Here is a 22,522-nt window from a genome sequence, read left to right as displayed (position 1 = left end):
GGTTCCCCCCACCCCGCTTTGTCACTCCATCTTCATGCTGACCAATCATCACGCCCAACTCCTCCTTACACCAGTCAGCAGCCAATGTACACAGACCGCCTGTCGACCGCTTTGCTGATGACAAAAAGGAGGAGGAGGAGAAGGAGGAGGGGACAGTCGGGCGCCTTGTGGGCGTGGCTGAACCTGTCATGTTTTCCTCGGTCGACACGGAGGCTGATACAGCGCGAGGGCGAGGCGAGGGTAGCAGGGGTGCTGCTATTGGCTGCGAGGTGGATACCGGCTGAGCTCTGATTGGTTGACACTGTGAGCCGCTCGATCTGGTGAGGGCAGCCGGAGGAACAGAAACGGGGCTTGCTGGAGTGGTCGGAGGGAGGGTCGCGCGGAGGCGGCGGGGAGTCCGCTGTTGCCAGAGGCGGTCCCGTGCTGGAAAAGCCGCTCACGCCGCATCGCAGCAGCCAGAGATCCCGGTGAGTTAACACGAGCCCGTGTGTGGTCGGAGAGGAGGCGGAGGCAGACTCTGGTGCGTGCGCCGCCGCCGCGGGATGCTCCGAGTCCCGCTTCAGGCACGAAGCCCCTGCGCCGCCGCTGCGCCGCCGCATGGTGTTTTTCACACGTGAGCCTTCCCGGGTGTTCGAGCCTCAGCCGCTGAAGCGCGGATTTCGGGAAATGCCGGGTCGTTGTTCACGCGGGCGGGTGGGAGGGAGGAGGTGGCCATACAAATCCACATCTTGGCCCACGCCGGCTTTGCGTGAGCATTGCGACCCCGCTTTTTAAGCCTTATGCCTGAAAGCGGAGGCTGGTTCGGAGAGATCGGGGAAAGGGTAGACTCCCCGGCGTTAATTTGCGTGCCTGGAGGGTGAGAGGACTGGGCTTGAAAGCCTCCACTGTGAGTCTGAGGATAGGCTGTACTGCCCTAATTATAAGGATGCATGTAGTTTTGCGTGTGTGTTCTCATACCATGCTAACTTATCCACAAGCGCGGCGATTTCAGCTCTGGTTTAGACACCCGCAAGCCAACACGGCGCAGCAATCGGGGGAAAGGAAAGGTGGAATGGCGAGAAGAAACAGGGCTTTTGCTCTCTGTCCTTTCGGACCGCTCCTTTGCCAGTAGTAGCAGGAGTCCATCTGAATTGTAGTGTAAACTCTCTGGGTTCTTAAGGGCCAGGGTCAGAAATGCATTTGCAAGAATATAGTAACTAGAAAAACTTTATTTGCAAAAGAAATGACAACGTTAGATATAATCAGGTAGACATGTTTCTCTCCTTCAAAATACTTAACTGCAATTGGATAACTCTTGGAAGAGCAATTTAGAATCTTCTTTCTTGTTTGAAGAAAGAGGTCCAAACTGCAAATCTTTTTTCTAGCACCTTGGAGGTGACTTGTTTTCTTAGGTAGGAACCTGCCATATACTGAGTCAGACCATAGGTCCATCTAACTCAGTATTGACTACACAGACTGGCAGCTGCTTCTCCAAGGTTGCAGGCAGGAATCTCTCTCAGACTTATCTTGGAGATGCCACTGAGGGAACTTGGAACCTAGATGCTCTTCCCAGAGCGGCTCCATCCCCTAAGGGGAATATCTTACAGTGCTCACACATCAAGTCTCCCATTCATATATGCAACCAGGGCAGACCTTGCTTAGCTAAGGGGACAAGTCATGCTTGCTACCAGAAGACCAACTCTCCTCCTCTCTTTTATTCCTCCAAGCAGCAACACTTACTTACTAATGCCCAAAAGAATATCAGCAATGCCCTGTAATAAAATATATAATAGCAAATAGCCACACTGCTCAAAGAACAATTTCCCTTGCTTTTTCATTATCTGTTAATTTAAATGCATGATTCATTCTGGCCTTATTCAAAAGGGCTAAACATACTTAGGTTCTGCCTCATCAGCAATGCAAGCACAATTTTCCTGCTCTGTCTACTCTTTCTCTGCGTTTCTTTTCCCCCTAAGCATGGGCAAGGCTTGCTTGTCTGCTGAACCAAGTAAAACTCAGGTGGTTATTGGGATTACAGTAGTGGAAAGGTACCTGGGCCCTTAGGAAGGGTAAGCAGTCTGTGAGATCTCTGGACCAGAAATCTATTTTGTGTTATCCTCGTGCCCTCATGGGAGGGTGACATAAGGGAAGGGAGGGAAAAAGATACCCTCTGAGAGAAACAGGGTGCTCATTTTAGTCATTTCCCCCCCGTCTATTCCTTTACAATTGCCCTCTGAACGAGCCTTCATTTTGCAGTTCTGATAACATATAACAGTATGGTTGTGTCTCTAAACTCATATCTGGCTTGTTCTAAGTATGTATCCTCCTCGTAAAGGAGTTAAACCTCCAGAATTTGAACTGGCTTCCTCCAAATTGGGAGTTTTGCTTTTAAAAAATGAAGCACCAAAGATCAGGACATTTGTGTGCTTTTGTTTGATTTAGGTGTTTACTAAGATCCTGATTGCACTCCTATAGGTGCTCTTAAGGTTTGCAACCCTGCTGCAGTCCTCTGGTGATTTCAGCTAGAAACTATTGCATTGTCTCTATGCGATGTGAAAGTAGCGCATCAGGTTGGCTGAGGGCAATTTGCACAACCATAGAAAAGTAGGTCATGAATTTGGCAACATAATAAATAACACCTAAGATACAAACTGGGGTGCTACACATTATGCAAACACATGGATTGGAGGGGTGGGGAACTGAGAGCAGAGAAATAGTGGCAGTAGGAAGAGTCTGCATAACTGTCTTTGTCTGCTGTTTTCATACTCCAGATCACTTCTTCATCCAGAATGCCCTCTCGCCCCACCCCACTGCCTCCTGTGAGGTTTCAAATGAATGTTCAGGTGAGGTTGGCTCTGTCCTCTGCCTCCCACTGCCACTCCTGTACACTGGGCATGCTGAATGCAGAATCAGCAGTTGGTTATACAATCTGCATTGTCAAGACAGGAGTAGAAGAGGACAAGAAACCCAAAACAAACCCTGAATGTTGCTATGCCAAATTCCTGCTCTTCTCATTTAGTGCAGAAATATTGAACATGTGCTGAAACCCTCACCAAATTTGCTAGAGACTGAGTCTAATGGAGCCCAGTGAAACCTACAAACATGCTTGGATTGTGCTGTAAGGGTAGAATAAACTACCAACTGGGCAAGCCCCCAGAGGCTCTTGAAAAATTCCATTATCAAATAAGCAACTAAAATACAGAGCAATCTGTGTTTTGCCAGCACAGGTTTCGTTTCCTTCCTTAAAGAAGATCATAAAAAAGAACTTTATAAATAGCTCATCTAGTCAAACTCATCCAAGGGGGGAGCGCTTTGTAGCCCCAGGTATCTGGAAAACAATGGCCCCCTTTTACCCACCAAAATCACCAAACCCACCAAAATCAGTTCCATTATGGAAAACTCTATGTGCGCAGTCTTTGTGTGGAGCATACATATGGCAAAACAGAGAGGTGTGCTTGTCATGTGTGATGATGTGTATATGATGAACACATGGTTTTACTGAGTAGCATATCTGTAGGAATCCTAATGTGTGGAGCTGTCCTAAGACATGAGACATTTATCTCTCCATTTTCAGACTATAACTGAGTATAACTACATAAGAGTGTGTTTTGTAGCTGCTTCCCTCATATACACAGGAGGAAATCTTCAATGGATTTAACTAAAGGTTTATTCAGCAACAACTCCATTTTCCTCCTCCTTTGCCTCTTGACTCCTCTCCCACATTCTCTACAGGATCCCCCTTGGGACAAATGTGCAAGCAAACAAACTGCAAAAGATTACTGCATAGAATGCAAGAGACTACAGTCAGTGTAATTGGCTGTGTGTGGTGAACCTCTCATCTGGCAGTCATCCTTGTCCTTCTGTGTTTCTTGCAAGGTCCTCTTGGACCACTGATCTCTTTGCCTGGTTTTGGCTGATCTGGTCTGATGTCACAGGAGCCACATAAATCCTCTGACTGCCCTTCTGCCTGGTTCCTGTGGTATCACAGAAAGCTTTGTCAGTCAGAGCTGTCCTGTGTACAAAGGCAGGCTTTGAAAATCTTAGCATCTGAATTCGAGATCCACGTTCAACCGGTATAAATTTGAATCTGAGCTAGGACACCACAGGTTCCAAATGTGATGAGGTTTAGAGCTTTTCTGCAGAAAGAGATTGGCAACACTTGTGTGTGCAATTCTTTAGCTGTGTGAACATTATAGATGTGGCGCAGTATAATAAGAAAAGAGAGAAATGAACCTCTGCTTTGGATGCTTATCTCATGTGATCATTTGAAAGAGTCAACTAGCTGTGCAGCTTAAAGAGAAGCTGGGACTACTGATTAGCTTATCCTGGCCTTAATACAGAACGGAGAAAAAGAAGTACATTTCAGTCTTGTGAGTTATATCCCGACTTTCTTTCCTTCCTTCCTTTCAGAAGACAGAAAAGAATGGCAGACTTTCCTGATGCAGCTCCTCTGGCTACAAAGCTTAGAAATACCCTTATCCAGTACTACAACATTGAGGAAAATGCATGGAGAATTGCTAAGAAAACAGTAAGTTACCTTTTCAGATTCTTGTTATTCAGGACCATTGCTGCCTCTTGTGGGGCCCAAGGTGAGAATAACTGGCAGGGTGCCAGATGATGAATTGGTATTGCATATACATGCCCACATATATGATATATTTCTCCATATTCGCCCCTCATTATCTTTTCCTACTGTCTGTCTTGTATTGTGAACCCCTTGAGGTCAGAAAACTGTCTGTTTTGCCTATACTGTGTAAGATACCCAGGGCCGGCGCGTCCATTAAGGCAAACTAGGCAGTTGCCTAGAGCGCCAAAATGGAGGGGGCGCTGGCGCCAAAAAGTCCCCCCGCCGGGACAAAGCCTCCTTCCCACGCTCCGAAATGCTCGTTGCCCCTTCAGCTGCGCTCGCCCTCCCCCATACCCCTGGGCCCTCTGCACGTGCTCAGAGGCACCCCTTCGCCCCGAAGGAGCCTTGCCCTCGGGATCTGGATCCGGGCACAAGAAGAGGCTGGCTGGGCCTCCCGTCCCGTCAGCCCAGCGCTGGGCGGGGGTGTGTCCTGTCGGGCGGGACGGAGAGGGCGCCACCTCTCCGCCTTGAAAAGCCCCTCCCTGGCCCCGCCGCTGCCAGAGCAGCTGCCGCACGATGAAGCCGGGCCCGAGGAGCAGGGGGGTGCGCGGAGGCGGCGGCGGCAGGAGGCGCCTGGGACAGCCCGGCCAAGAGCGCCCCGCGGCGCAGTGAGCGGCAAGCCGAGGTGAGCGGGCTGGGAGGAGGCTGCTTGGCGAGAAGAGGGCGCGCCGGGGGAGCCCCATCGCGGAGCCCCCGGCCCACCGTGGTCCGCTCCCGGTCCAGGAGGCGGATCCGCCGCCGCGCGCTCTAAACTTCTTGGCGTTGGGGAGTCGTTCCGACTTCCCAGCGTGTGCAGAGGGCCTTCCCCGGTTCGGCTCGGCTCAGCTCCACTGCAGGCAGGCAGCCCTGCGCAGATAATAATAATTTTTAATTATTTTTAAAGCAGATAATAACCAAGCACTTCTGATATGAGAGCTGTGTTGCACTAGAAAAGCTTTAAAGAAAAATTAATAATATGGTACTAAAATCAGTCCACTTGGATATAATTCATGACCTTTATTTAGTGTTTGATAGTCATTGATTGATGACTCTCTCCCTCACTTCCTATCATCTATCTATCTCTTTCCTTCCTTCCTTCTCTCTCTCTCTCACTCGCTCTCCCTTACTCCTTCACTTCTTGTCTAGCTATCTGTCTATGTATCTAGCTCTTTCCTTCCCCCTTCCTTCCTTCCTTCCTTTCTCTCTCTCTCTCACTCACTCTCCCTCACTCCTTCTCTCTCTTTCCTTCCCTCTTCTCTGCCTTTCTTTTTCTCTCTCTCTCTCCCTCACTTCCTATCATCTATCTATCTATCTATCTATCTATCTATCTATCTATCTATCTATCTATCTCTTTCCTTCCTTCCCTCTTTCCTTCCTTCTCTCTCTCTCTCTCTCTCTCTCTCTCTCAAGCACTCGCTCTCCCTTACTTGTCGTCTATTTATCTGTCTATGTATCTATCTCTTTCCTTCCCCCTTCCTTCCTTCCTTCCTGGCTATAAATGTTTGCTTTAAGTGAAATGCAATTTGATGTTTCTTTACCTGACTTGGCTGCTGGCTTGTTGGAACACTGAGAAGGGGGTACAGAGGCTTATTGGAAAGTTGGTAGCCCTGGTGTGGTTTCTTGTGCTATCAAGTTGGTTTTGACTCCTGGCAACCACAGAACCCTGTGGTTTTCTTTGGTAGAATACAGGAGCGGTTTACCATTGCCTCCTTCCACGTAGTAAGAAATGTTGCCTTTCAGCATCTTCCTATATCACTGCTGCCCGATATAGGTGTTTCCATTCGAACCAGCAACCTTTTGCTCCCTAGGCAAGTTACTTCCCTGCTGTGCCATTAGGTGTGGCTTGTATTCCTTGTCAATCTAGGAGTAGGCAGTTGTGGGGTGTGTGTGTAGGATCTTGATTATGGAAGTTGGCTGAGTGTCAGGATGGGACAGGTGTCTTGTGTGTGTGCTGCAGTAGTATTTAGGAACATAGGAAGCTGCCATATACTGAGTCAGACCATTGGTCTATCTAGCTCAGTATTGTCTACCCAGTCTGGCAGCGGCTTCTCCAAGGTTGCAGGCAGGAGTCTCTTGCAGCCCTATCTTGGAGATGCTGCCATGGAGGGAACTTGGGACCTAGATGCTCTTCCCAGAGTGGCTCCATCTCCTGAGGGGAATATCTTCCAATGCTCACACTTCTAGTCTCCCATTCAAATGCAAACCAGGGTGGACCCTGCTTAGCTAAGGGGACCAGTCATGCTTGCTACCACAAGACCAGCTCTCCTCCTCCACAACATAGGAGTATATACTGCATGTTGGCATCTGATGTAGGAATCTGCTTATGGTGGGCAAACATGTGTTATGTATGCACAGTATGTTGGGGGTGTGGCGGGGGGGGGGGGGGCGCCAGAAGGTGATCTCGCCTAGGGCGCAAAAAACCCTAGCACCGGCCCTGAAGATACCATTTAATCCAGTAGGCAGGCTTCTTTCTCTCTACTAATCACTACACCAAGACAGTGATTTGATCAAGGCCTGGCCACACCATCAGTTTGCTTTGCAACTTAAATGAGGATCTGAGACTCTTTTTTCCTTCTGTAACCGGTATCCCACACAACTGAACAATTTGGAGCCATTGTGGTGTAGTGTTGGACTAGGATTGGGGAGAGCCAGGTTCAAATCCTTCCCCACTCAGCCATGAAGCACACTGGCCAATCACGTGCACTCTCTCTCATCCTAGCCTGCTTCACAGGATTGTTGTGAGGCTAAAAGAAACTTGTATGATGGGCTGTATCGGCAGCTGCCCTGCTGGAACTCCCATCCCTCTTTGCTGTGTGGCTGCAGTGTGTGGAGCCCAGAGTAAGTGCACGGTCATGATGACAACTCCCCTGCCTCCCTCTTCAAATGGGCCTGCTTTCATTTGTTAATAAATCAAGGTGGCATTTTATCATCTGGAGTGTTTAGGTGAGATTAGTCTATGTTATAGCCACCTAATGGCACAATGGGGAAATAACTTGCCTAGGGAGCAAGAGGTTGCTGGTTCAAATCCCCACTGGCATGTTTCCCAGACTATGGGAAACACCTATATTGGGCAGCAGCGATATAGGAAGATGCTGAAAGGCATCATCTCATACTGCGCGGGAGAAGGCAATGGTAAACCCCTCCTGTATTCTACCAAAGAAAACCACAGGGCTCTGTGTTTGCCAAAAGTCGACACTGACTCGAAGGCACAACTATACCTTTATTCTGTGTTATGGCTTTAGAGAAGGACATTGCATAGGAAGAATCCTACTTTCCCCATAAACTATGGACTTTTGAAGCAGAAAAGGCAGTAGGGGTGTGCATGGATCCGCCAAACTGCGGTCCGGCACTGGGGTGGCGGTTGCTTTAAGAGCGGGGGAGGGTTTACTTACCCCTCCTGCTGCTTTCCTGCTCTGGCCCCCGTAATTGTAGTAGTAATCGGGGCGGCAGGATACCTCCCTGCCGCCCCTTCGCCCCTTTCGCTCTTCAAAGCAACCAGGAGTCCTGTGCATGCGCGCGCACTTCACAGAGACCTCCCTGCCACCCCTTCCACTATTCAAAGCTACGGAGCTTTGAATAGCAAAAGGGCGAAGGGGCGGCAGGGAGGCCTCTGTGAAGTGCGCACGCACGCACAGGACTCCTGGTTGCTTTGAAGAGCGAAAGGGGCGGCAGGGAGGTATCCTGCCGCCCCGATTACTACTACAATTACGGGGGCCAGAGCGGGAAAGCGGCGGAAGGGATAAGTAAACCCTCCCCCGCTCTTAAAGCAACCCCCCCACCCGAACCGAACCGCCCAGGGCTGGACCAGTCCTGACCGGTTCGGAGGCCTTTACTATGGCTTCTGGACCGGTCCGGGCACATCCCTAAAAGGCAGTGTGGTATATTAACTTTGGAGGAAACCTTTTCTTGCTACCATCCAGAGAAGTACTACTGTCTTACTTGAACTGTGGCTGACAACGGGGACCAAAAATGGGGCTCAGACAACCATAATGATTTTTCCCCTTGATCTGCAATAACCTTCAATAAGGATCATTATATTTAGTTTGATGCTGAACTAGTTTTTGGAGCCTATCAAATTAACTCATTTCGAACCTTATGCTTGAAATCTTAAAGTTTTAGTGCCTGTATTACTGTACATCATCGCAGTCCTGGTGAAATATGATGTCATAGCTGTCCATAAACCCCATCCTTAACACCTATATGCCCATTCAACAATTTTAGTTCTTGGGTTTAAAAAACAAAAATCTTCATTTTTGAAGAGGGGTGTGATAATACCAAGAGCTTTAATTGATGGTGAAAGGTTTCTCTCTTGATTTAAACCTATATATGATTTGATCTGGTTGTACCTTTAGTTGACAGTTGAGTGTGGGGAGGTAAAAATGGACATTATCTGAAGAGTCTCTTCTGAGATCTCTGTAGTTTGAATTTTTTTTTACATTTGCATTTTATTTTTATGTTCATGTGAAATAACTGAGGCACATTAATATTGTGATCGTTCTTCATTTTCTTCTATAGAAAGATACTACTGTTTGGCGCAAGCCTTCGGAAGAATTCTGTGGATATCTGTAAGTTCACCTGCAAGAGAGAGAGACTCTTTCATGGGTATAATTTCTGTTTGTTGGGAGTGTGTGGCAAGTGGGAGAACCTTACCAATACTCTATGGTAAGGATAGGCAACCTTGGCTCTCCAGCTTGTTGTTGAACTGTAACTTCCATCCTTGCCAGCCACAGTTGTCCCATTTGGAATGTCAAATGGGAATTGACGTTCAACCACAACTGGAGAGCCAAGGTTGCCTACCCCCTGCTTTATAGTCTTTGAGAGTTTAGAAAAAGTATTTGACAGATCTCTGCAATGCTTCTCCTCTCCTTTGGAGCAAATTAATAGGATATAGCTTCATATTAAATCTTCATAAAGCTCAGAGAATAACCCTTTGCACTAAGGATTATGTAATCAGAGGAATGAGTGTGTGTGTGTGTGTGTGTGTATAAAAATATAAATATAAAAATAAAAATATAATATTTGCTAAGACATACCGGTGGCTAATTCTATGTGTGGCAGCTCTCGTGAGAGTCTGCAAGCGAGCTGCTGGGAGGGGAAGCTGAAAGTGAAAGTTGCGGCAAAGATAAGGCCAGCGGGTGGGTGGGGAAAGAAAGTGGCTGGGAGGGAGAGAAAGCAGCGGTTGGGGGCAGGAGAGCGGAGGCAGGAGGGAGAGAAAGCAGCTGGCGGCTGCAAAAAAAGATGAATGGGTGCGGGGTGAGAGAGAGAAAGTGGCGGGCAGTGGCAGCAGCTATCCGGACGGAGAAAGAAAATGGCTGGGGTGTGTGTGTGGGGAGAGTAAATGGCAGCTGGGGTGGAGGGTGCTGAGTGCCCAGGCAGCCCAGTTGCCCCTCCTTTGAGACAGGCGACTGGCGAGTGGGTAGGGGGGTGGGAGGGAAGGGTGATGGGTGAGCAGGTGGGGGGCAGGGAGGGATGTGTGACCAGTGAGAGGGTGGGAGGGCCAAAGGCAAAGCGCATTAGCACAGAAATGCTCTGTGTGGGTTCAGCTAGTAATAAATGAAATTAAACAAAAAGGAAGCACTCCCAAGATATCTGGATTCTGAAGAAAAAGTAAAAAGAAACGTCTAATGTTAACTTGCTACTTCAAATTTGTGGCAGGTTCTTAAGGTCTATAACATCTTCTAAGTATTCTTATATTATATCTTATTCTATAGCTACAAAACACAAGGGATTGTGGAAGATGTTACCAACAGAATAGTAGATCACATTCGTCCTGGACCTTATCGACTCGACTGGGATAGTCTAATGACTTCCATGGACATTGTTGATGAGTTTGAAGAGGTAATGCTTTGTTTATACTTATGATTGAAACATCTAGCTATGTGAAGGCGTATATTTATTAGGCCTTTGGCACTGTGGTTGCCACATATTTTAAAGTGTTGCAATGATTAATAAGAAATAATCTGAAGGAACATGGTGCAACAGTCCTCCTGGTGATAAACAGGTCTGGAGGTATTCAGTGCTTGGATGGGAAGCCTCCCGGGTAGGGGTGTGTACAAAATAGATTTTGCATTTTTGTTTTGAGCTCAAAATGAAACGCAAAATCCTTGCAACGATTCAGCAAAACACTCAAAACGTTTTGAGTCTGTTTCAAATGTTTTGGCATAGGGAACAATGGGGAACTCAAAACTCCCCATTGTTCCCCATGGGTAGTTCCTAGAGACACTAAAGTGGGTTGGCATAGTATAGCATAATGGTTGTTATCTGCCATCCAACCCACAAAAGTAATGAGCAAGCTGGCAATTCTTAATTATTATTTTTGTTTACCTTTCCCCAAACCACCCACTTTCCCATTTCTTTTGTGGGTTGGGTGATAGGTACATTGGAACATAGGAAGCTGCCATATACTGAGTCAGACCATAGGTCCATCTCATTCAGTATTGTTTACACAGACTGGCAGCGGCTTTTCCAAGGTTGAAGGCAGGAATATCTCTGAGCCCTATCCTGGAGATGCCAGGGAAGGAACATGGAACCTAGATGCTCTAGTGCAGTGTTTCCCAACCACTGGTCCCTGGACTGCTGCCGGTCCCCGAAGGGTTGAGTGCCGGTCCCTGACTGGGAGTCAACCCCCCCCAACTGAAATCAAGGCACTCACTTCCTCAATTTTGCACATGGCATGGAAGAGGAAGAGTATCACGGAGACATGGGACCCTTCTTGTGCCTTGCCTCCACATGCTGCTGAGATCTTCCTACAGCTATCTTATTCCCTATCTTTATAGCTTCAAACTGTATGCGGTGTGGGGGCATGGAGGAAAAAGTATGGCAGTGGGCGCCACTTGAAGGGCTGCTGGTTCTTGCATGCTCATTGTTTGCAGCCAAAGGTTGGTTGATTGAAACCCAGCTGCCTGTTGTGGTCGAGGCGCCTTGAGAGGGAACGCTGTTTCCCTCTTGCATCAGTGGGGCTTGCTTGTATGTTGTTTTCATTGGCCCCATGTAGCTTTTGGATTTTTCTAATGGCCCAACATCCCCTCTCCATTGAGTAATCACAAGCACCTCCACCCCCACCCCACACATACTGAAGACATACTGGAGACAAATTTGTTCACCCAGGCTTTTAGATTCAGGGGTTCTCAACCTTGGGTACCCAGATGTTGGTGGACTTCTACTCCCATAATCTCCAGCCATAATGGCCAAATGCCATTGTTGTTGGGGGTTATGGGAGTTTAACTGAGGGACCCAAGGTTAAGAACCCCTAATATTCCATGTTTGCAAAAGATTCCAAATTTAATTATTTTAATGCTTATATGATTTTCATTCTAAACTGCCCAGAGATGCAAGTTTTGGGCAGTAGAGAAGTCTGATAGATAGATAGATAGATAGATAAATAGACAGACTTGAAACCCCTTTACTAACTGCTGGTCCGGGAAATGGCGCATGAAGAATGTAGCGGTCCTTGAAACTCTGCACGAAGAATTTAGCGGTCCTTGACTCCAAAAAGTTTGAGAAACACTGCTCTAGTGGTTCTGTTCCCTATGGGGAATATCTTACAGTACTCACACTTCATATGCAACCAGGGCAGACCCTGCTTAGCTAAGGGTACACGGCATGCTTGCTACCACAAGACGCAACCCACTTTGGTGTTCCTAGGAGCTACCCATGGGGAACAATGAGGTATTTTGAGTTTCTCATTGTTCCCTATGGCCAGAACAAGCAAGTGCCTAATTTTGCAACTCTTCCTTGAAAATCAGTACAAGCACACAGTCATTCCCAACACAGAACACACATTTCAAACACAGTCCAAAAATGCCCCCAAAAGAATCACTAACTCAGAATCCAGTGCCTGCGTTGCAGTAACATCATTGGCACAAGTTGCTCTCTCACACACAGTTATGACTCCTTACTCCAGCATTGCAACAACTGCCACAGCATAGCATCACCCTTGCATCAGCAAGCATAGTCAACTACAGCAATGTCTTCAGCCACATTTTGACTGAGTACACCTTGTCGTGAAGAGCTGCCACTGTCCATTTCTCACCACAACACTATCTCACAAATAAACCAAACCACAATTCAAGGAAGGCAGGCACTCAGGTTCTGCCTTTGTCAATGTGAGATCCAGCAAAGCCAGATAATTATAGCAGCAATAGCACAGCAAGCATATTATACTTATTCAGTGCTGAGAGAACAAAAAAACCAAACCTCCCTTCCTTCCATCCTGCCTGCCACAGAGAGACAGGAGGACAGAACAGTCATGGCCTGAGGAACCAACAGTCTGACAAGAAAGCAAGCTTATACTCTTACCATGAGAAGAACTCCTCCTCTTCTTCTCCAGCGTACATCCCTGCCTGCTTGTGTCTGATAACACCATGGCCTTAGATTGGTGCTGCCTGGCTGACAGCCTGACAGGGCACCAGTCCATCATCTCATCATTGGTCATGGTGGTGGTGTGCGTGCATGTCTGAGTGTGTCAATAGCATTAACAAGCAAACTGTGACACATCTGGGTTTGGGGTTTGAGCTGCCAGTGGTGTTGCAGTGGGTGGGGGTGGCCATGAGTCACTCGTGGTCAGCTCGGGATAGCCCAGCGGGTGGAGGTTGACCTTCAGGAAGACCAGCCGCTCCACCAGTTCATTATCCTAGTGTGAGCAATGGGTTATTACCACGTCCCTTGGCCATGGAGATCACCCTCTTGCTCTGGACGCTGCTTGGCAGGCATGAGAGGAACCACCGGGCAACTGTCGCCAAGTCCAGCCAGACTTGGAAACATGTTGCCCCAAACTGGATTGACTCCATCTCCCAGCCTGCCACTGGCTCCTGCAGGTACTACAAAATATGCTGCTTTAAAAATAACTCTTAAAACCCTATTGCCCTTTACACTTAGATTTTAGCTATACCACAATTTTAACATTTTTAACCTATACAGTTGTAATCTCTTTTAATTTGTAATACTCTTTAGTCTTTATTAGACTGTAACTGCTGATTCACAGTGCTTACAGTTTCTCTGCTCTGGCTGCTTTGTGACAGCCAAAGACCGCAATACAGTCTTTATAAACCTTATCAGTTTATAAAGTTCTAACCATTTAGCAATTTTATAGCTTTCTTACTGTTTATACCCCCTCAATTTTAATAGCCTTCAACAGCTGCCAATGTTCTGTTTTGAGTGAGTGATTGGTTCTAGCTTCTCACATTCTGACTTGCGTGGCTTTTAGCCAGAGTCTGACTACAGAGTATTTTTGTCTTCTGCTGAATTTACAACATACTCAAGAAGCTAACTAAATGACGTGATGCACAGCCTACCGCCACCATTATGCTCTGCCTTGGAGCATTACCCCTGCTAACGTGGCAAAGAGGCACCTTTTTAATGTGGCGATTCTCTGTGTTTAGCAGGGGGAGACAACTGGCCCTATCCACCCCCAGCACAGTACCCTTCCAGTGACGGTTGCTGGTGTTTATCTTCAGTTTCTTTTTGGATTGCGAGCCCTTTGGGGACAGGGATCCATCTTCATTTATTTATTATTTCTCTATGTAAACCACTTTAGAGACACACTTTTTAAAAAGCGGTATATAAATATTTGTTGTTGATGGGGCTGCTGTGGACTCGTAAGCAGCCCCAACACTGTTCAGAACCTGCAGTTCTGGGGGAAACTGCGGTAGGTGCTGCTTGCGCGACCGCTGGTTCTGAACAGTGTTGGGGTTGCTTACAAGGCGGCTGGAGCGTTACGGTGACAGTGGGCTGTGCATCATTTCAGCCAGTCTCTCCAACTCCTTTGTAACCATAAATGCTAGCTTTACATAAATGGATACTTCCTGGACTGGCATTTTACCATTGTCTTGCAGAATTGCTGTGTGATGCGCTACACCACCGCTGGTCAGCTGTGGAACATCATTGCCCCGAGAGAGTTTGTTGACTTTTCCTACACGACGGACCATGAGGAAGGGCTTCTGTCATGTGGTAATTTCTCATTAAGCCGAATTGCCTTACTGTGCTCAAACTATGGCATTCCAGCTGCTGTTGCACTGCAGATCCCATCATCCTCAGTCACATTTGCCAGCACTCAGGGATGATGGGAATTGTAGGCCAACATCTGCAGGAAGGTTGCCATTTGGGACCCCTACCTTATAGCCCCTGATCGTGTTAAATATACCTAAGTCCATGGAAATCAACTCTGTGCAGGTTTGGGCTGGGATTTGCAACAAAAGAGCCTGTTGTCCTGCACTTCTTCAAAGTTAAAGACCTAAAAAACACTAGCATTATTCTGATTAATATCCTGGCTAACACTTTGCAGGCTGGAAGTCCTGTTCAAAAACTGCTCGGTGCAAGCAGAGTTGGGTTAATGTGGTTACCCAGAAATCAGAGGCTAGTAAATGTGTGGCTAGTAAGTAAACTTCTGAGCCTGATACTAGGCTCACCAAAGCAAATGTGTAGTACTATGATGAATATTTCTATACCTCTTCTCAACAAAAGTTCTCAAAGCAGTTTACATAAGAAAAAAATAATACATAAATAAGATGGTATCCATCCCCAAAGGGCTCACAATCTAAAAAGAAACATAAGGCAGATACCTTAAGGACACTTGACACACAATTTCCCTACAGTGGGAAATTTGATTTCTGTGTGGAAAACTATGAATTCATTCCAATATGTCAGTTGCAGCACAAGTGCTTTGTTTGTGCCCTCACTGAGAAAGGCCTTTTTTCCTTTGATTTGAAAAGTTTTGGAAGAGAGATGTGACGGGTAAGAAACGGGGCTTAAATCATAACTACCAGGGATCCAGAGAACAGGCATTAGGATTGCCAACTGTTAAGGGGTGGGGGGGGGATAGCCTCCTTTATGTCTACAGCTCAACCTGCACAGGAGCATGGGCAAGGAGAAAAGTTGGTAACTTGTTAGACATGCACAAGTGCATGGCTTGCTAGAACACACAACAGAGCTCTGTACTTTTTTGTTTGTTTTTGTTCAAGTACATCTTTTACGACATCAGAGGGCACTAATGCTCAAGGTCCCCTACGTTTCGGGAGCTGATTTGTTGGAAGGAAGTGCACATGAAGAAAATCTCCCTGTGGTCCTTTGGGCCTTATTTATTTTATCATATTTTTATACTGCCTGATATGTACATCTCTAGGTAGTATACAGAATTTAAAACGCAATACAAAACAGAGTAAAAGCAGTTACATTTTTACAATATACTGTAAAAACAGTCTAATAAAATTAAAATTGAACAGGTTAAATTTGATTTCTGTTAAAAGCCTGTGACAACAGGTGCGTCTTGAGGGTCTTCCTACAATCAAATGAGGAAGGAGATGCTCTTATTTCACTAGGGAGCATATTCCGAAGCTCTGGGGCAGCCACAGAGAAAGCCCAGTTTTAAAAGATGGCCTTCAAAGATGCCCCATGGGTGTAATTCCTTGTATATGAGGGTTTAAACCTGCTACAATGTTTTCTTTTAAAACAGGTATTAGCCTGGACTATGGTGAAGTAGGACACAACTTTGTCAGAGGATTTAACCATCCCTGTGGCTGGTTCTGTATTCCACTCAAGGACAATCCTCGACACAGTCTTTTGACTGGTTTCATCCAGACAGATCTCCGTGGAATGCTCCCCCAGTCTGCAGTAGACACTGCCATGGCTTCTACACTGACTACATTTTATTCTGATCTCAGGAAAGCTCTGAAAGCATAACTGGTGCCGAGTGTCTCTTGCAGTCCTCTTTGTGCCGTATGTTTTAAAAATCTAGGGTAGGTTGGTAGCTTCCTGCATGAAGGCCAGTAGTATTTCCTTTATAGGTGCTAATAGCAACCCTTAGACCAATTGGGAGCATGTTTACTGAAGGAAGGACGACTGAGTTCAGTGAGACTCTTGGCAAGTATCTCTTGGATTATAGCCCTGGAAAAGTCATAGGAATATTTTGGATAATGCCTGAAAGGTCTTTGCCTGTTCCTAGTTTAAGACATAGTTTCTGTTCAATGATTTTCTCTCATACACACAGCCTAGCCCACAACCCATTTAAATGGAGACAGTAATAGGACATGTGCAATGCCATCTCATTTATCCTCAAGGATGAAGAGCCAGTGTGGTGGTGTGGTCAAATTAGGAGTGAGGAGGCCTAGCTTCTGCTCCTTCTATTCAGTTACAAAACTTTGGACCAGCCACTGTCTCTTATCATAGCCTACCTCATGTGGTGGTTGTGAGAATAAAATTGGTGCGGGGGGGATGACGCTCTTAGAAGTGTTCAGTAACTAGAAGTATTAGTAATAATGGAGAGACTATATTGGCTGGAATTTAAGCATTGCAGCCACTGTGTATTCTCAGTCACTGTTCTGGGCTTGTGTTGTTGCATGCAACTAAATCTTGATTGAGGCAGAAGCTGTCTTGATCTCTAAGGAACAGATGGCCCAAATGAAATTTGATGTGAAGTGAAGATTTAGGTAATCTTGCCACTACTAGGTTGTTAAAATAAACATCGAGGCTGTTCCCACGATCAAAATCCCTAGTGGCTGGGGTGGGGGGGGGAGGCAGGAGCCTTTCTGTTTCCCCCACATGAGCAGATGCTTGCTAGAGCTCCACTGCACTGTGTGCCCACACAACTGGCATGGCAGAGCTGATTACATAGGGGATCTGGAGGAGGAAGTCCTCCAGGACCCCACAATGCATTGCATGGGAAGTCGAGAGGCTTCCTGCCACAATGCTGCAGCTCCCAGCTTTCTGGCCACTCTTTAAGTGGCACTCTGTGATCCTCAGGGAGCCGGGCTGCTGGGAGCTGCAGAACACTGCCCCAATCGCGCACATGATCCGGGCTTGGAAGGGAGCACTCGGTCCCTTAACCCCATTTAGTAAGGTGGCTAAATAGGCAGGTTTGCCACCATGGAGTCACCAGGATTGGGCCAATTCCAGGGGTTCACATGCCCAGTTTTGCGTGTGTGTGAGTGTGAATAGCCTCTCTGTGTACTTACCATACACTCTTAGAATTCAGGGAGTAATTTGTCTACTTAAAGGGGGGATTAGGGGGCCAGCGTAGGTATGCATGTTGGTGCGGATTTACACAAATGGTAGTTGGTGGATTGGAATAGGGAACTGCTTCATCACCACCAAGCTGAGAGCACTGTTTTCTGTTCAGCTAGGAGGAATCAAGGAGCCCACTTCTGTGCGCATAGTGCCCCTGGCTGGATCAGGGGATCTGCTCCATGGCAAGTGAGGATGCGGATGTCTGATAATTTAGCTTGTGTTCTCCGTCGTGAGATGACTGGGCTTGTTGTATGAAGTTCTGGGTCTGCCAGGGTTACAGAACAATTAAAATGGCTTTGTATGTTTCAGGGAAGGGACATTAATGTATGTGCTGTGTGGGTAGCATAGCAAGTCCCTCATCAATGCCTATGGGGAATGCTAGAGGGCTTTTCACTAAACTCAGGAAATACATTGTAAATTGCACAACTAGAGAGTCAAGCCATTAAATCTTCGGGTTCAATTCAGGTTCACCATTAGTTTTTTGCTCTCTAATTCAGACACAAACTCTAAAAAGCAGTTTGGTAACTGGTTTGGACACTGACTGGTTTTAAAGGAGTTTAGGTAACTTTCATGCAGAATAATATCAAGCTTTGTTGCTTGCAGTGTACCTCTATAATGCACATACAATAACTAAATTAACTCCATTTTCTCACACTGTTCTGAATTTTTAAACAGCTTTGTCAAAAACATGAAAGTAAAACTTTCAGTTGTGCGTTTGAAACTTGACTGTCCGATTTGTGAACCGCTTGTGATTGCGGTACAATAATCAGGCCCGCAGCTCATAATTGTATGGTTATTGTTTAATTATCCTGTTGTAAGTACTTTGGTTATAAAACCCTTTACACATTCAAAAACAAACAGGGGCCTTTTATGCTTGGGGGTTCAGGTTCCAGACAACCAAAAGATTTTAGGTTTGGGTTCAGTTCTGGTTCATTGAAGAAACCTCTCAATTGGTTTTGGGGTTCAGGTTGATTCCCTGGGTATAACCATAGGTTGAAGTAACCTATATTGAAGGTATATTTGTGAATTACTGACTTCCAAGTATATCTGGGAAGTTGATGTGTCTATGACTGGAAAAATGTATTAATTACATACAGACTGGTTTGTGTCTATGCAATGTGCCCCCCAAGTAAAAATGCACACGATTTAACTAGGCAATGGCAAAAAAACAAAACACACCTCCCCCCCCCAACAAAAAACTTAGAAGAATTCTGCATTCTTCCAAGTGTGTGTGTGACTGATGCTTGAGTGTCAATGTATCAATAAGAATACATTGATGAGCAAGATGTAAACCTTTTAATCTGATACTGGCTGACATGATGCCCAGCCATTGTTGCGAATGGGGAAACCTGTGGAAATGCGGCTTCAGCGCCCGCTGCTTCTGACAGCACCGGAGCTTGCTTTGCAGTCCACAGCAGTCCCCGGGCAGACCATTACAGTGATGGTAGGCTGCACATCATCTCAACCGCTAGAATTAGTTTCCCTGTTTAGAGAAGGGAGCCTTATTATTGACAGTGTACAGACGGTTGTTTTGGAAAAGCAATGGGATCAGCTTCTGCCTGAACACTACCATGGCAGTAGTCCCAAGCCAGTACTGGCAACTTGATAACTGCAAAAAATTAATATGAGATGGAGAGAGGCTGACTGCAGGGGGAAACGTTGTGAATTCATATATATATTCTCCTTCTTGCACAGAGCCAGTAAACCAGTGAAGATTGTTTCTGGCCCAGTCTGTTTCACTCATAAGGGAAAGCAGAGGACTGTAGCAGCGCCCTGTTATCCAAAACGCTTTACGGAGAGGGAGAGGCAGCCTTGGATTTCTTCTTGTTTGAAGGGCTAAAAACACAGATATATACATATATCGATAAGCGTTCATCCTGTCATGTATTTTGTATTACTTACTAATCCTGACCTAAAGGTAGGGGCGTAGGAGACTCCTGGTGGCCCAGGGCAATGTTTGTTTGGGGTCTCCCTGCGTGCCCTAGCAGCAGGCGGGCGGGCTTTTCAGCACGCCAGCTTCTCTCCAGCCAGTGCATGGGCCTCCCCATTCCCTGCCCAGCACACTGGCTTCTCTTGCGCCTGCGCATGGGCCTCCCTATTGAGTAGGGAGAGCATTGCGTGCCGTGATGTCACGGCATGCAGTGCTCTGCCTACTCAATGGGGAGGCCCACGTGCAGGTGCGAGAGAAGCCGGCATTGTGGGCAGGGAATGGGGAGGCCTGTGCATCGGCCAGGGAGAGGGGAGAAAACTGCCCACCGCTGCCGCAAACAAGGGTAAAAGGGAAAGAGCGGCAGGTGGCATGGGTGGGGGGGCAGGGCCCTTGTGGGCCCCTTGACCCTCCGGGCCCAGGGACATTTGCACCCCTTCATCCAGTGGATGCTATGCCCATGCCTAAGGGGTTCTGATTCAAAAGCTGAGAGAGAGACTGAGAGAGACTCAGACTCTTATCTGAATTCTGTAGTCTTATTTCCATGCTTGCGTATATGTGTGTGTGTTAAATACTTTAGAAGCAGAGTAACCTTCATTGATTACATTGTACCCAAACTGTGAATTATTAGCAACAGCAACAAAAAATCGTTAGTAGCCGTAACTATGACTGGTAATGAAATAGTGATGCATGTGGATATATATGTGGAATATATACACAAAACTGCTGTGGTTTATTACAAATAGAGGGATATATCAGGTTTTCAGTTCTGCTCCAAACATTTAAATACAAGACCTGTAATTTGTATTGCTGGTTTTACAATGCAGTGTTTAACTGCCCCAAATACTTAACATATTTAATAAATCCAGCTTAGGCCTCATACTTCCCATGTCATGTCACCAGTTAATGTTCTGGGTACAAAATTCCATGGGGAAGAATCCATGCAGACAGTGATTCAAGCACATGTAAGTACTTTTACATCACATTGATTTCCATGAGCGAGATTCAAGCATGTGCTTAACTTTCTTGTTGAAATCAGTGGGACTTAAAGAAGCTCAATTTTGTCTAGATACTATCCAGTTAAATATATTCAGCATTGCTAGTGTCTGTGCTTCTGAAGAGTGGGCACTCATGCGGGGAGACTTCACTGATCCCCCTTAGCCCAGAAGCTAAGTGTGACAGCACCAGTAGGTCTCTGAGGGTGTCACCACCCTCAGGGACCGAGTTCCAGATTGCTTTGAGTGCTTGTGGGGGAAATGGGGGTAGACAAAAATAATCTGTCACCTGTGCTTCAGAATCATGAGTGTTGGTGTTGTGCATATGCATTCTTTGCTTCTACAGGTGCAGAGTTAATACGTTGGCCATTGTCTGTAAGAATAGCTAATGGTGTTTAAGAAACATAGCTGCCTTTTAGCAAAAGGCAGGATATACATTCAATAAATAAATATTCCTGGATATTGTTTTCTCATGGCTCCTCTTCTGTTCCTTGCCAAGAATGAATTCGAGTGCTTGTGTAGATTTTCTGACAGTATCCCGATGACTTATTTTTAAAAAAACCAAACTTAAAAAAAATAAATTAATAGGCTTCATTTATTTGAGCAGATGTTTTTAAACTCACTTGCTGGCCCAAGTGAGCATAATTCCACGGAAGATAAAGAAATTGCTTCTGGTAATCAAGATGATGCTAGGGATGGAAGACTAAAATTGTGTTATTGCTGTTCTGTAGCAACTTATGTGAGATTGTATTTATATTTTCAATATGAGTGACATATATTAAAGTATAAAGTTCAAAATACTAATGTGTTTGTTTTTCTTTTTAAACTGGATTCCAAATCTTGGGTCCCCAGATGTTGCTGGACTAAAAGTCCCATCCTATCAGGATGATGGGAGTTGTAGTCTAAGAACATCTGGGGACCCAAGTTTGATAACCCCTGTAAAATGACTCCACAAGTCATATGAAGCTGCCTTATACTGCCATTGGGCTATTGGTCAGTCTACCTTAGGATTGTCTATCATGATTGGCAGTGATTCTCCCTCCTCTCAGAAAAAAAACACTTCCCAACCTTGCTGTCTGATAACGTTTTAAGCTGGTGATGTCAAGGATTGAAATTTAGACTTTCTGTATGCAACCACAGCGGCCAAGATAGTTTATGCTCAAAAGTGGAAAGACACTAAAATGCCCTCGAAAGAAGACTGGCTGATAAAAATTTTGGAATATGCAGAGATGGCAAAGCTTACACCACTTATAAGAGATGATGATTTCAAATGCTTTAAAGAAGATTGGGAACCTTTTTTGCTTTATTTAAAGAATTATTTTCCTAATATGGACTTTTCAGCAGGGTTTGAAATATAGTAATAGCAGGTTGGGTTGGATAAAATTGAGCAGCATTGAATGCAGTTTGTATATTTTGAACTATTATAGCAATGGCTTATATGTATAGTTATTGTGAACTGTGCAGATAGGTGAGCTGGAAGTCAATATGTATTTGTGTGTAGAGTTAGGAAATGAATGTAATTGAATGTAGAAATTATTGTAAAATCTAATAGAAATTTAAGAAGCAGAAATTTAGACTTCCTGCATGCAAAGTATGTGTGCTTATGTGGAGTGATGTTCTCTCCCATTAGTTGGGGCCAATGTGCCACGTGCCATTTTTGCCACTTGAGAAAAGGAAACTGAAATGTGATGTGACCAGACCTTTTCAGCATCCCATCTACCATTTTCTCCATCCTTTGCTTGTTGCTACTGCAGCACTTTTAGCTGAGAATTCTTTTTTTGCCCACGCACACCTTTCAGCCCAATCTTTAACCAGTCATGTCTCCAGCAAATCTCCTGTTCCCTTTACCCTGAAGCCAAATGCAGCACCCATCAGCCCTTCTTTTAATTTTCACTTCCCTGTAGTCCTCCTTTTTTGTTTCTCATTCCACATGCCCCCATTTCAGTTTACCTCAAGAATGTGCCTCCTATATCTGCATTGTCAGCAGCAATCCTGCAGCTTTGACCCATGAGAAGT

General features: G+C 45.9%; 1 protein-coding gene across 2 annotated transcripts; it reads left to right on the top strand.

The window, feature by feature from the left end:
- The first annotated feature begins 206 nt into the window (after positions 1–206).
- On the top strand, positions 207–21,306 carry STARD4 (StAR related lipid transfer domain containing 4). 2 transcript variants are annotated; one of them, XM_053292299.1, is made up of 6 exons: positions 207–320; positions 4,390–4,507; positions 9,101–9,150; positions 10,297–10,423; positions 14,419–14,533; positions 16,035–21,306. In XM_053292299.1, the coding sequence occupies exons 2-6, from the start codon at positions 4,403–4,405 to the stop codon at positions 16,259–16,261; spliced, it is 624 nt and encodes a 207-aa protein (XP_053148274.1). In that variant the 5' UTR covers positions 207–320; positions 4,390–4,402; the 3' UTR covers positions 16,262–21,306. The 2 variants fall into 2 exon arrangements, with proteins under 2 accessions (XP_053148274.1, XP_053148273.1); XM_053292298.1 differs by lacking the exon at positions 207–320 and adding an exon at positions 327–467.
- Positions 21,307–22,522: the final 1,216 nt, after the last annotated feature.

This window comes from Hemicordylus capensis, chromosome 2 (assembly GCF_027244095.1).
Source record: "Hemicordylus capensis ecotype Gifberg chromosome 2, rHemCap1.1.pri, whole genome shotgun sequence".
NCBI lineage: Eukaryota > Metazoa > Chordata > Lepidosauria > Squamata > Cordylidae > Hemicordylus > Hemicordylus capensis.
This window is presented reverse-complemented; position numbering and strand designations above follow the sequence as displayed.

What these genes read in the sequence shown, in the direction of transcription:
- STARD4 (XM_053292299.1), top strand. Translation starts at nt 4,403, where the DNA reads ATGGCAGACTTTCCTGATGCAGCTCCTCTGGCTACAAAGCTTAGAAAT. An exon ending in GAAGAATTCTGTGGATATCT is followed by an intron (nt 9,151 to 10,296) that starts GTAAGTTCACCT and finishes CTTATTCTATAG; the next exon opens with CTACAAAACACAAGGGATTG. An exon ending in GGAAGGGCTTCTGTCATGTG is followed by an intron (nt 14,534 to 16,034) that starts GTAATTTCTCAT and finishes CTTTTAAAACAG; the next exon opens with GTATTAGCCTGGACTATGGT.